This window comes from Dunckerocampus dactyliophorus, chromosome 7, assembly GCF_027744805.1.
Source record: "Dunckerocampus dactyliophorus isolate RoL2022-P2 chromosome 7, RoL_Ddac_1.1, whole genome shotgun sequence".
Lineage (NCBI taxonomy): Eukaryota > Metazoa > Chordata > Actinopteri > Syngnathiformes > Syngnathidae > Dunckerocampus > Dunckerocampus dactyliophorus.
The window spans coordinates 2,451,308-2,465,899 of NC_072825.1; the positions used below are offsets into that span (position 1 = coordinate 2,451,308).

Genomic DNA, 14,592 nt, shown 5'->3' on the forward strand with positions numbered 1-14,592 from the left:
TGTAAAGTTATAGCAGTTTTCTTCATTTCTGCTTTCAACTATTTACAATTTTGTGTATTTCTGATAGTATAAATTCTATTTGGACACCCCTGTTACGGCCCCCATTAAATACCCGGCCTTTCCTCGGCTTTTTGTGTGAACAGCATCAACACCCCAAAATAGCACATGTAGTATCAGAGGCATAACAAAGGCGGGTCAGTGGCTGTGTCAAAGTTGTGTGTGCCTGTCACACAGAACCTAGAAAAGGGAGACATTGTGGTAATTGTGTGCGCTTTCACACAGCAACAGTGTCCATGCAGAAGGAAAGGTAGATGTTGGCACACTTGAAGAAATACAGTACATTTATTTAGAATTCAAGAGGCTTTTGTTGCAGTTCTTCGTGTCCGTCACTAGGGGACCTGCTGGCCGCTGCGTGTGTTGGCTGGTGGCGCTGTAGCTTCCCTGGTGGTGGTGTTGGTGGAGGAGGTGCCAGCAGTCGGGCAGCAGTCGTCGCCACTGCGCGTCGCTCGAAATGTTGCAGCAGCAGCAGCCTCTGACGGCCAACGGGGCCTCCAACGGCCGGGGCCTCGCCATGAGCGGCCACCCGGGGATGGCGGCCCTCGGCGCGGCGCACCAAGCTCCGCAGCACCGCTCCGATGGAGGCGAGCCGGGCCTCGACGGCGCGGAGAACGGGCACGAAGCCCGCCGGGACATCGGCGACATCCTGCAGCAAATAATGACCATCACCGACCAAAGTTTGGACGAGGCGCAGGCAAAGTGAGTGACTTTTTTGTTTGTTTTTTGCTTTGTTATTTTGGTAAAGTTGACAGCGGCAAACTTTCACCAACTTTGCGCCATTTAGCCACACGCTAACTGCTTGACTTTGTGCACGCGAAGAAACACATTCCAACTCGCATAGATACAAATAAACATTTGTTTAGTTTGCTGCTTTTTCTTACATTGCTGTCTTTTCTCACAGTTAGCCATTGTTAGCAAGCTAAGCTAGGCTAACAACAAATTGCTATTGAACGTGGACAGCTACTTCTCATATGTGGCATTTTATGACGTTTAGCCCGTTCTTATTTCAAATAAGTAGTAGATAAACATAATATAAACCGTCTTAAGTCTCGCATTTTGACAGCAATGTGAACATTCAGCGACATCGCTTGTAGCCTGCTAGCATTAGCCGACATGCTAACGTCGCTCGGCTTGTGTTGTTGTTTTGGTGAATTGGCGTCCTGTCACCGCCTGTGTGTAGCTCGCTGCTCATGCTAACCTGCCTATTTCCCTCTCCGTGCACAGGAAACATGCACTCAACTGCCACCGAATGAAGCCCGCATTGTTCAGCGTGTTGTGTGAGATCAAGGAGAAGACAGGTACACACAATACACACACACACGGTGGTAATGTTGCCGTCATCGTCAGTGTTGCACAAATGCTCGCTTTGTGTAAAGTGCGTGTTTGCTGTGCGCTCATCACTCCCCAATAAGCTCCAGCACTTATCTATGCAAGTGCACATTTGTGCAGGTGTAAAAATAGACAAAGCTAGCAGCTGGACAAACAGACACGCAGCATCATGTATATCCAACACTGCTGCTATTTCCTACTCTTTCACTTGGCTATGTGAACTCGTACAACTTTTAATGTTGTACTCCAATCATGTCGGTAGTAGTTGTAATGAAAGCAACGAGGATGCATTGAACAGCGCCGACCTCCACCAAGGCTAAGCAATCCTGGGCACCAAGTGTAAAGATGTCACCGTGTGAGTATTTTTCCATCAACATTAATTTATCTTTAGCTGAGAAATTAAAGAAAATGTCCTTTAAAAATCCTCTATCTGGAATCCCCTTAAAGCATGGGTGTTTTTGCCCCTAAAAGTACAATTAAACAAGAAAACAACAGCAAAAATGGGGAAAAAGCTGCAGTAATTTTGTGAGAATAGGTCATATCATGAGGAAATAAAATGTCATCTTGCGAGAAACGAAGACGTCTTTTTACAAGAATAAAGTCGTAATATTCGGAGGAAAAAAATACGTCATTTTTTAGAAGCATAAAGATGACATATTTAAGAAAAAATGTTGTATGAAGTTACAAACTTTGAAAAAATTAGGTTGGGGAAAAGTTATACTATTCCGTGGATAAAGTCAAAATATTACAAAAAAAGAAAGTGTACTGTAAATGGTGAAATATTTTGGGGGGGGGAAACGCAACAGAAACATCGACGACAGACACGGACAGTTTTGTCAACAGGGGGAAAAGAACTACAGACAAAGGTGCCCCGGGCAGAAGAGCCTTCGTCCCGACAGTCAAGGCTTACTGAGGCGTTTGGTCTGCAAATATAAACAAAACAGTGCAAAATGGTGCGCGATCACAGGCGGTGTTGGCTACATTGCAAAAAGATACGTACAGGCAACTTGTGTGTCAAGCTAATGTCTCACACAGGTACACCGTGCACTATACTTCAGTACCATCTAGTGGTTCAAATGAATTACACCTCTCATGACAATGAATGAAAAAATGGTCTCGAAAATGTTGATGAGATCGAATATCAACGATAATTTATAGCACAATTATTGACCAGCAAAATTTATCGTGACAGGCCTAGTAAGAAGTAATATTTTAAATTACTTGAATTAGTTTCCACAGGACTGCAATGTATTTATGGCTGTGGTGAGTTGCGAGGGGGGCGGTGTAATTGTCCATGACACATTTGCAAAAATAAGCACAAAAACATGAAAAGCCAAACTAACATGTTTAGAAATGCAAGCCAACTTTGAACCATAACCGTCAATGTCTCGCTGACAGGCCTGTCGATGAGGAACAACCAGGAGGAGGAGCCTCAGGACCCCCAGCTGGTGCGATTGGACAACATGCTGCTGGCGGAGGGCGTGGCCGGGCCCGAGAAGGGGGGAGGCGCCGCCGCAGCCGTGTCGGCGGCCACCAGCTCGGGCGGGATGTCGCCCGACAGCTCCCTGGAGCACTCAGACTACAAAAGCAAGTTGAGCCAGATTCGCAGCATCTACCACACCGAGCTGGAGAAGTACGAGCAGGTAGAGTGGCACCACATGAGCCGTCATGTGGTCGTATGTCAAAAGAAGTTAACATTTGTGTACCATAACGTCTCTTCTCATGAAACGCTAAACACATCTCGAGGCGTACATTATACTCTTTTGTGATTATTGTCACTTGAGCCATATTGTACTGAGCAGCCAGGACAGAAACGACTGCTTTCCTACGTCATGGTAGGTTTCACTCGCGGCTCTATGGTTGTCATCATACTTGTGGAGTTAATCTCCTGAGTTTTAGCGCTATTTCATGTACAAACTGTTGGTGAAACTCCAAATTGTACAACTTTGGAGGTTCCACTGAGCAGGGTTTGTTAAACTCAAACTAAAGTAGTTCATTCCTCAGGCGCAAGAAACCCAGAACTCAACATGAACTTAAAACATAATTCATAATTGTATTTGATTGGAATTTATTGGTCACCTTGGAGGGTTGGGGGGAGGGGGTTGAAAGGTGTTGAAGGTTTGATGGGACTGCAATTGACCAACGTGGCCCTGTGCAATACGTTGTGGTGGTCTACAACCGGACATCGCTAGTACAGTAATCCTTCGCTGCTTCAAATTTCACGGGTTCTTGCTGTCACGTTTTTTCCAAAACATGAAATAATAAATCACACTGTTTTGTGGTTGAATACGGCTTATTCGTCAAAAATATGCATATGTAAGCACATTTTACATATTTTTTTTCCTTAAATTAAGCATTTTCAAGCATAAAAATGGCTAAATGGCGCAAAATATATATAGAAGACCATTTGGAAGATGCATTCAAAGACGTTGCGATAATATGTAGTAAAACCCATCTCTGAGCCCCCCCGATGTCACTTCCTGTCCATGCCACCGGAACACATAGTCTTGTGTCTGAAATGTCTTCTTTTCTCTTATTATGTCTGCTATATTGGGTAACAGGAGTGTGAAGGTGACTATAGGGGTGTTATTTCATGTCCAGAGGGCTCTAATCATGTTAAAAACTGTATTGAGACGGTATTTTATTCTCGTATACATGTACTACAAATAGGAAAATTTATATGAAGTCTGCTATTAGTGGATGTGTGTGATGCTCTTTAGAGCAGCGTGAAAGTAACGAGACATGTTTGTTGTCCAGGCGTGCACGGAGTTCACCACCCACGTGATGAACCTGCTGAGGGAGCAGTCGCGCACGCGGCCCGTCACCCCGCGGGAGATCGAGCGCATGGTGGCCATCATCCACCGCAAGTTCAGCTCCATCCAGACGCAGCTCAAGCAGAGCACCTGCGAGGCCGTCATGATCCTCAGGTCCCGCTTCTTGGATGCCAGGTGGAACCCCGCTCCCATCGTTCTCAACCCCGCCCCCGCTTTTGTCCTGAAAGTCATTTTTCCCGTCTTGCATCTCGCCAGGCGTAAGAGGCGTAACTTCAGCAAGCAGGCCACGGAGGTCCTGAATGAGTACTTCTACTCGCACCTGTCCAATCCCTACCCCAGCGAAGAAGCCAAAGAAGAACTTGCCAAAAGTTGTGGAATCACCGTCTCTCAGGTGCAGTAGGCCTCCTTTTCATCACAAACGCTCCATTTCAAGACTTCATTCCAAAGTATGTCTGCTACTTGTATTGACAACCCTCCCTGTGAAATAAGTTGACATTTTGCACCCTAAAATTGTTTCAGTCACATTTTTTTTTGTATTTACCAAAGTAATCATGCATTTTACTTTATTATATGTATGTACATTTTTACATTATTACCCTCACATTCTTTTACTGAAGATTTTGACTTTATTTTTCAGAAAAAATTACTGCAGATTTTGCCTTTTTTTTTAGTTTTGTTAAATTATATTTTTAGAATGTGCAACGGACCAATTGAAAAACAGCTGCGGGCCGAAAATGGCCCCCGGCCACACTTTGGATACCCCTGATTTAATTGATACTTAATTTTTTTAAATCTTAATTGTAGATATATGTTAATCATCATTTAGTGTGAATACAGAGTATGCTGTGTGTGTGTGTGTGTGTAAATATTAATGTGTGTATATATATATATATATGTATATGTATGTGTATATATATATATATATATATATATATATATATATATATATATATATATATATATATATATATATATATACACATACTGTATACACATACATACATACATACATACATACACATGCATTAGGGATACTCGGATTGATCGGCCAACCATCGGTATTGGACGATTCCCATAAAAAATTGCATGTAATTGGCATATGCCGATAAAACACTGATCACCTGTGGCTAGCTAGCACTATTGCAGCCCAGCAGCCATCCTTTCGTGCAGTGTAATGTCTTAACCTAACTAACGTCTTTGGCAGTGTCATCCTCCCACTTCCTTGAAAACAAAAACAAAAAAGCTTTAATACAGCATTTGAAGAACAACACTTGACGGAGTATGGTGAGTTTTGGAGTCTCACGATCACGGCAGCGTGGCAGTCTAAGCGGCGAAGCTATTAACCCTAAAAACTATTTAATTCATCGGATGAGATGAGCAGCCTTTCGCAGCCGTGGAAGACACCGAGTTGGCCAAAGTCTTCTTAAAGAAGGCGTCTCATCCTCTTCATTTTCATTCACACATGGACGATTGTTAATCGATTCATAAATGTCAATAATTGATGCTGGCGGAACAAAAAAAAACGAGACAGAAAGCGGAAGTGCCGCCTGGACAGTTTATGGTGGTGCACCTAAGTGTAATGGCCGCCACACACGGGAGGCGACAAACAACTGCGATTGGTGGAAACTCATCGCCAACGCGTAGCAAACCCTGCACACGAGCGGCTGTCACGAGCTGCACCGGTGACTGACGGGTTCACATCCAGAGTGAATTGTACGAGTCTTCCACGGTTTTGATGACGGCCTGATGTTGAGGGAATTTTGGGGAGTCAAAGTAGTTCAGAGGAGGAAAAGCGGCCGGTGTTGTTGGAGTACTCTTGCTAGTACCGGGCATAAACGTCTGTGTAAAATGAATGTAATCTTACCCGATATGTTTACTCTGGCACGAGTTCCCATGTCGCTGCTTTTTTCCTCCCACATTCCAAAAAAAAACATGCATGTTAGGAATCAACAGATCGGAGCATCCCCAATAACACACACAACTTTAGCTTTTTTCGTTTGTTCTTCCTTTAGGTCTCCAACTGGTTTGGCAACAAGAGAATCCGCTACAAGAAAAACATCGGCAAGTTTCAGGAAGAGGCCAACCTGTACGCCATGAAGACTGCTTTAGGGGCGCGACAGGGCGACGACTCGCCGCACACTCCCAACTCCACAGGTACAGCATTCCCTGTGCTCGGAAAACACACAGCTGTGGTTCCTTGTAGGCGGGCAAATGCTTTATTTTTCTTCACTTCAATAATTCCATTTGAAATTTGATGCTGCTGTTGTATTTCAAATGCATTGTGCAGGAATTTGGTGTCACGCTTCGTTGCTGGTTTAGTTTTGCTTTGAAAGAGACTGCCTTCTTTCGCCGAACACGCATACAAATGAGAAATAATGTGACAACATAACGACAAAATCACGGTCAACAGTGTTGATCGTGAACCTGCTTTTACTTGACGGAGATTCACCATTTCAAGACTGGCAACCACTTTTGCTGTGCGTTCATTTATTTGCTGTCATCAACTGCAAAAATCTGTCCTCAGGGTCGGGATCCTTCTCGCTGTCGGGGTCCGCTGATCTGTTCCTCGGTGTCCCGCCTGTGAATGGCGAGCAGTCGGCCTACCAAATGGGAGTGCAGGTACTTACAGCAGAACACTCACCTCTATGTAACATCGTGACGGCATCGTCTTTATCACTGATAGTGTAGTGCACGGGCATCCCAAGTGCCGCCTGGGAGCCATTTGTGGCCTGCAGCTGTTATTTTTTTTTTTTATTGATTTAAAGCATACACTAAAAGCAAAAATTTAAAGAAATTGCAGTTTTGCAAGAATAAAGTCAAAATATTAAGACAAAAAGTTGTAATTTTATGAGAACGTTGTAATATTATGAGGAAAAATAACATCGTTTTAGTAGCATAAAGTTGAAATATAATTTTTTTTTAAGTCATAATATTATGAGAAACAAACAAACCTAATAAAGTTGTAATTTTTGAAAATGAGGTTGCGGAAAAAGTTGCGAGAATAAAGTCAAGATATGGGGAATTAAGTCATAGTTCCGAGAAAAAATTCACCAGAAGAAAGTTGCACATGTAGTATAGTAGAATAATAAAACGGCAAAAGCTGAAATGAAAAAAACAGCTGTAATGTTACGAGAATAAATGGTAATGGTTTCATTCATTTTGAACATGCGCACAACTGGAGTACACCACATAGCACAATTCATAGTTCTGCATGTCCAAAAAAGGAGTAGGAGGAAGCAAAGCTTATTTATTTTTAATCCTATCCCTCATCCGTTTCACATCAGTTGCAATTCATGTGTTCACCTCCTGTATTCCAGATGTACCCTTTGCCAATTGTAAATACACAGGAACATGATAAGGCAATATAACAATGTGGTGCAATGACAGTCAAGGTTTATACTTATTGTAAATTAAATAACAGACTTAATGACAATAATAAATCATATAATCAACAATAAATAAAGTGAAAGAATGAAGAGAAAAAAGTCGGATTCTAAGGAGAAGTAAGTTGCATTTTTATGCAAATAAACTCATAATATTACCAGGAAAAATAATGTAATTTTAGCAGCATAGACTTGAAATATTTAAAAGTGTTTTTTAATATGGTAATATTATCAGAAACAAACAAAACAAAATAAAGTTGTCGTATTTGGAAAATTAGATTGAGGGGAAAAAAAAAAGTAAAAAAAAATATTACGAGTGCTGACCACTCAGGATGCTCTAAATGCAGCTGCTGCTACGTAGTAGAGTTGAGGATCAAAACTAGTGGAAGTACTTAGAAGATCAAAATTTCCCTTGTTGTCCCGGAACATTTCCCTTGTTTAATTCATTCAATCCCAGCCATTTTTCAAAATGTATCCCCCGCAGTAGCGGCCATTTTAGACGATTTTGACTGATTTTGCTAGGCACACAGAATATTGTGCTCTATGGCGATATAAACATGGAACCTACCAAAAGAACGACTGCACTCTCGTCTTTCATCAGAAAAAAAAGGTTTGTTTCTACCTTTTTCCCCTTCGTGAGTAATCGGCAGTAGAACATAGGTACGTTTCAGGAAAATATCAGTTCCCAACAAAAACAGCTTTTTGTGAAAAGATGCATTTCAAGCATAACTTTTTGCTTTTTGGCAGCTCAAATATCTAAACAACTGCACCCCAATATAAACAACACAAGAAAGGGTTGTTTTACATCCAAATAACAATTCATTTACAAATATAACACCATGAACTATTTACAATTTTTACATTTGGAACTAAACTGTGTGTGTGCACTTGTGCGTGTGAATGTGTTAAAATTTCCCTACAATGCGTGACCTTCAGCACGCTACACTCCTCCGTGCTCTCTCACTTCCTCCTTTCTGTCAGGCACGTTAATAAATGGAAAAGATCCATGCTGAGCTCTTATCAAACGCGCTTCTGCCACCTGTGGCCGTTTTTATGGCTTAAAACTGCATGAAACATGACCTCTTCTATTGTGCACTTGCGTCATCACCTCTTTTTGCCTCTCACGCAAAAAACGTAAAAGACTTCTTTGGTATTGAATAGGTTAATAATGCAAATGTTGACAGGTATGAATTGTAAATCCCGGTGGTTATTTGCTATCATAGACCAAACACCAAGCCACTGTTAGGGACTTTTTTCATTCCAAAAGTATCATTTAACAAAAAAACTTTTAAAAAGAATCCAGTCAACATGTGGAGGAAAATATGTAATTAATTAATTAAAGTCATAATTTTACAAGAATAACGTGGTAATATGAGGAAAAATAATGTGATTTTAGTAGCATGAAGTTGAAATATTAAAGAAAAAAAAACTAGGGCTGTCAAAAGTAGCGCATTAACGGCGGTAACTCATTTATTTCATTAATTACGTTTAATATCTTAGCGTAATTAGCGCACGCACATCATGGCAAGCCAGGGCTCTCTGTTATGACGACAGATGGCGCACAGTGTGGCTCCCCACAGAGTCTCTTATAACTTTATTCTGACCTGAACCCTTGAAAAAGTTTGGACACCACTGATTTATGGTTTACAACAAACAAGTGGAGACCGACTCACGAGCGCCTCTGCTGGTCACAGCAGGTTGTGCACCCCATTTTGCTTCCATTGCTTTAGAAAAGTCAATCAATTGTTAATCAATTAATCAATCGGTGGGTTTGTCCATTCCTACTAAGAGGCAGACTTATTTGTTTTCATAAGGCATTCATGTGGTGGCAATATGCCCTGACAGCTTGGACAATTAAGTGTTTCCATGGCAACATATGGCATTTTCATTACCGCCCATGCAATGTTTGTTTTTTTTGTACCAATTCCAACTGAATTCTCATGCGAACACGCACGTTGTGTCGTGTCCCTGTCCCGGTGACTTCCCAGGCGAACGGCAACTGGCAGAGCCGCGGCTCGCCCCCGCCGGGCGCCTCCCCCAACAGCGACCACTCGGACAACTCGGACTGATCTGCCACGCCCCCCCTCCGCAACTCCCCCACCCCTCCCAATATCCTCGCCAGTCGGCGAGAGAATAACGACAAAAAGATTGACGGAGCGGGAAAGACAGAAAGAATGATATCACACTCCCCCCCCACTGGGCTGATGTTTCTTTTTATGCTGTTTGATTTTGAAAAGGTGCGTTCTTTTCTTTTTCTGTCCACTTTGCTCTGGTCGTCGTTTTGCTGTTTGGGCCATCAGCTGAGTGAACGTGTGTCGTGTGCATGCTGGTTTCATTCTACCATCAGGCAGCAGGGAGCGTCCTTATCCTGCACATCAGTGCTCCTCCACTGGTTTGGCTGCGGAATACCCTCCCATCCTCACAAACAACCAAATGCTCAATTACATTGAAAATCCTACCGATTACAGCTTCAAAGCCTTTGAAGTGGGCGATGACGGTTTCAAACAGCTGCAAACATGACTATGAAATACATAACTAAGATGCACATTTCACTTAGACTTTCTAGGGCTCAACAACGGACAGGGCTGACACATTCGAACCGCTGCATAAAGAAATCTCCCTCTGAATAAAATTATTTTCTGGGGTTTTTTTTTCTTCGTTTGTTTGTTTTTTTCCTCCCAGGCAAAGACCCACAACCCACTGAAATGGGGTCCGGGTAGCAACCCACCAGTTGAGAATGGCTGCATGACATGTTACTGAGTGTGTGTGTGTGTGTGTGTGTGTGTGTGTGTACACAGTATGTATGGTGATTATTATTATTTGAAGCACACTATATGGGTTATGTTGCTGTTTTATGACTAAAAGTAGTAGATTGGAAGGGAGCGAGAGAGGATGCATTTAGTGAGTGAGAGGCCAATAGAGAAAATCCAAAGACTTTGTATGTTTGTTTCTCTGTCTTTTGCGCTTTTGTTCTTTACTTACAGGCTGGTGATGTGAATGAGTGAGTTCATAGTCATGCTTTGAATGAAAGTGTTGTGTTTTTTTTGTGTACAGTGAAACACCTGTATTCTCTCTACCTCTTTTACAATAAAGACTCTCTGTATTCACAACCAGGAATTCAAATAAAAAGCTCAAATATTCCAGTGTCAAAGAATTTGCAAACCCACCTGAATTTTTCAGACAAACACTTCAAGACTTCACAGAACTCCGCAGGTACGTTTGGCTTTTTCTTTGGCTTTTGTATGCTTTCTGTGGCAAGTACCATTGATGGGAAAATGCGATAACCATAGCATCTGAAATGGAGCTGGGACTGACACGCAATTTGTAATGACTGAGAACATTAACAGTGGTTAGCTTCTTTTTCCACTTGTACTGCATTCAGAATGCTAAGATGCCGCTGTAAATGGCTTGTACAGTACAGTCTACAAATATTTATCTTTCCATCCATCTTCTACCACTTATCTGAGGTTGAGTCACGGGGGCAGCGGACAAAGCAGGGAAGCCCAGACTTCCCTCTCCTCGGCTACTTGGTCCAGCTCCTGCCGGCGGATCTCAAGGTGTTCCCAGGCCGGTTGGGAGACATAGTCTGTCCAACGTGTCCTGGGTCTTCGCCGAAGCCTCGTACCGGTCGGACGTGCCCTGAATACCTTCCTGGGGAGGTGTCCGGGAGGCATCCTGACCAGATGCCTGAGCCACCCCATGTGGCTCCTCTCAATGCGAAGGAGCAGCGATTCTACTCCGAGTTTATCCCCGATGACTGTGCTTCTCACCCAATCTCTAAGGGAGAGCCCAGCCACCCTACGCAGAAAACTCATTTTAGCTATAACAGACTATTATTTCCTATGGGACCAGCCAGGTTTCAGAAAATGCTCTTTTTTTTTTTTTTTTTGCAGGTCATATATCCTCATCTTTATCATGTCTTTGGGTCCCCTCTACCCAAAGTGACCCAATTTACTCCCTTCCTTTTTGTTCGTCCTTTTAATAGAGTCAATAATAATACTGTGCTAAATAAGTAGCAAATATTTGGTTAAAAAAAAAGAAAATATTGCTTAAAAAGTGAGAGACATCGCCACAGCAAGTGTGAGTTCTCTTCTCGCCATTAGACACTCTTTGACTTGTAGAGCTCCGTGAAGCAACAGCAGTAGTGATGGAAATGTCGGCTCTTTTTAGGGAGCCGATACATTTGGCTCGGTTCACTAAAAAGAGCCGTCTCTTTCGGCTCCCAAGTGGCTCCTCAGATTTTTTTGTTGTCTGAAATGTATTACCAAATTATGCGTATTGTGTAAAATGAATTAAAAAAGGGAAAAAAGACATGCTATCAAACCTCAATGAACAGCTACAAAAATATGATATATAATACAAAAACAAAGACCCAGCTCAATAGACAAATGAGGTCAAAATAGGTCAAATCTCATCATGTACATTTCTCACGAACGAATCGACTCTAAGAGCACCGCGGCGTGTGCTGAGACGCCGCCACACATCCTCACCAATGACATTGGCCTTTAACAGAAAAGACGAGGAAAAACCTAATCCGCTCCCAATTGGATTCCAACGACGCAAACTCGGTCTTTTCGAGCAAATGGCCCTTAAAGCCGATTCGTTCGCGACCGACACATCACCAAACGGCAGAAACTGGGTCCGAAAAAGCTCATAAACTAGCTGTGTTAGCTATGAAACATTTTATTCGTGAGTAGCTACAGTATGTATATAAAGCACTTGCATAGAGATTACGAGTGTTCCTGAATTATTACTTTGAATATGTTTGTAAACTAGGCGGTGTGATTTTAGCAGCTAGTAACGTCTCACTTGTGTTATAGCATGTAATGCTAAACACAAGCAGCTGTTGTTAATATAACTAGCTATTCATAATATAACTCACTATTCCTAATATAACTTGTATTATGAATATTACCGCTTAAATATATTTAGGAGTGATTAGTCTAATTTTAAAAAGTGTATTCAAGGAGGACCTATAATGTGCAAGTATGCCACCACGTGCCATAAATCAATAAACAGTTTGCATGTGGTTTACAAAAAGCAATAAAAAGGTGCAAACATGCTGCATTAGTGTATGTTGTTGTGTGTGTCAGATGACACTTAGGTACATGATATTGTGTGGACACGTCACTCCCTGTGGATATCAGGACCAGGGTCTCCACAAGGTCTGGCTCACAGCTCGGCTCTGCATTGGCCTCTGTGTGTCCAATATATATACTTGTATATATATCTCATTCACAAGCCTGGTCCTGATCCGAATCAAGACTGTTACCTGCCTCCGTGATTCATGTTTAACACTTTTTTTGTGCTGCACGTGCCAACAGGACCCTTCACTTATCCACAGGTCGCGTGGATGCGACCCCCCTACCGTAAGGAGTGTGAGGCACACACGCCAATGGTTGATGAACATTTGTGAAAGGCGTCAAACATCCGCCAGAAGCAGCGTGAAGCGTGGGGTGAGACTTCTTCTCACCCCCTCGAGAAGAACACCAAAGCAGTAAGTGTGACACCTCTTCTGTCTACTTTGCGCAACCTCATCTGTACGTCAAAGTGCAGCGTCACGTTTTAGGCCGAAAAACTCGTTTTTTTTATGTACAGAAAGCCTTCCATTGAACGCACCGGATTGACATGAAGATAATTAAAAACACTCATCACTTCTACAACATGATGGCAATGCATCCACCTTATTGATCGCCGATTGTCCTCGTCTGCCACGCACGCGTGGGAAGGAAAGGCCTCACTCGTGGCTTTTAACAGCAATGCTAAAGTGCGAACGCAAAAGAAGACGGGGCACCTTCACCCCCACCCCTCCCGCCATGAGAAGTGTCTCCTGGACCTTCTCCCACCCTCACACTCCACCTTCAACATTTGTCTGCACATCGGCCTGGTTGTTTGCATCACCCCACGCTCATTAACCGCAATTACATCGGTCATAACATTAGGTACACCCGCGCACTCTGACATACAATTTTAGGGCGATCCTAAAAATGCTCACTTTTGATTGGAACTGCCGTATAGATGATCATTAACATTAGTTGTAGTGCTGTTTCTGAACTATTACGAGCCTCTGTAAATAACCAAAATATTAGAAACACCTCTGAATATGCAGGCTGCTTGGAGTGAAAGACACTTCTTTGCTGTGAAGCACGTGTGTCTCTCCTTCAAGACATCGGTTTGAAACTCTCAGGGAAGAGCATTATTCTCCAAATAATAAGCTCCCCTGTCACCTCCACACGATGAGAAGTGTCTTCAGGACACTTTCCCACGAATGTCCCACTGCAGCCAACATTTGCTCACTTGCTTGCCGAAGGCCCCTGGAAAACACTCCAGTCACAAAATATTGCAAATATTATCTTTTTCTTGTGAGAATAATGCATACAAGTGCAAATTTCATATCCATATTGTCCATATTGTACATTTTTAACAACTCCAAGTGATTGTGTAGATAGATCATTACATTATAATGTAAGAAAATTCCAAAATTTTCCTGTCATTTTAGAGCTTTTTCCTCCAACCAGTCGGAAAAACACCGTTTTAGGTCATGACGTGAAGTCCTTTTTTATATTTATATAGCAATATATGTGTGAGGAGCACATATGCCTAAATATGATGATGGTAAACATAATAAAGCAATGAAATATTAACGAAAGTTGCTCAAACTAATTGCATTTTTCTTTTTGTCGTGCAGAAATAATAATGTCACATTTATTATTTATGCATAATGTAACATTTCATGTTTAAAACTCATCGTAAAAAGTTGCTCTTGTTGTTTTTGCTGCTATACATTGCATAGATTGCTGCTGTGGTGTGATGAATGAATGAATGGATGAATGAATGAAGAATTGTGCGTGTTGTCTTTCCTGCGGCGTCTCATCCACTTCAAAGGCTTTGGCATGTGGCGCATGCGTGCACAAATGGGGCGCGTGGCCCTGGGCAAAAGACAAAAGAGGTGTGAATGCAGATGTTCCAGCGCGAGGGACAATAAGGCGCCATTTCACTGCGATTCATTCCAGTCTAGCCCGACTAAGAGGAAACAAGCTCACTTATTT

General features: G+C 42.4%; 1 protein-coding gene across 3 annotated transcripts; it reads left to right on the forward strand.

The window, feature by feature from the left end:
• The first annotated feature begins 417 nt into the window (after positions 1-417).
• pbx2 (pre-B-cell leukemia homeobox 2) lies at positions 418-14,460 on the forward strand. Of its 3 annotated transcripts, XM_054781344.1 has the most exons (10): positions 686-756; positions 1,282-1,355; positions 1,649-1,741; positions 2,785-3,029; positions 4,144-4,334; positions 4,416-4,551; positions 6,173-6,314; positions 6,685-6,779; positions 12,868-13,040; positions 14,337-14,460. In XM_054781344.1, exons 3-10 carry the CDS (start codon positions 1,732-1,734, stop codon positions 14,359-14,361), a joined length of 1,017 nt encoding a protein of 338 aa, XP_054637319.1. In that variant the 5' UTR covers positions 686-756; positions 1,282-1,355; positions 1,649-1,731; the 3' UTR covers positions 14,362-14,460. The 3 variants fall into 3 exon arrangements, with proteins under 3 accessions (XP_054637317.1, XP_054637318.1, XP_054637319.1); XM_054781342.1 differs by lacking the exon at positions 1,649-1,741 and having other exon boundaries at positions 418-756; XM_054781343.1 differs by lacking the exons at positions 1,649-1,741; positions 12,868-13,040; positions 14,337-14,460 and adding an exon at positions 9,532-10,653 and having other exon boundaries at positions 423-756.
• The last annotated feature ends 132 nt before the right edge of the window (positions 14,461-14,592 follow it).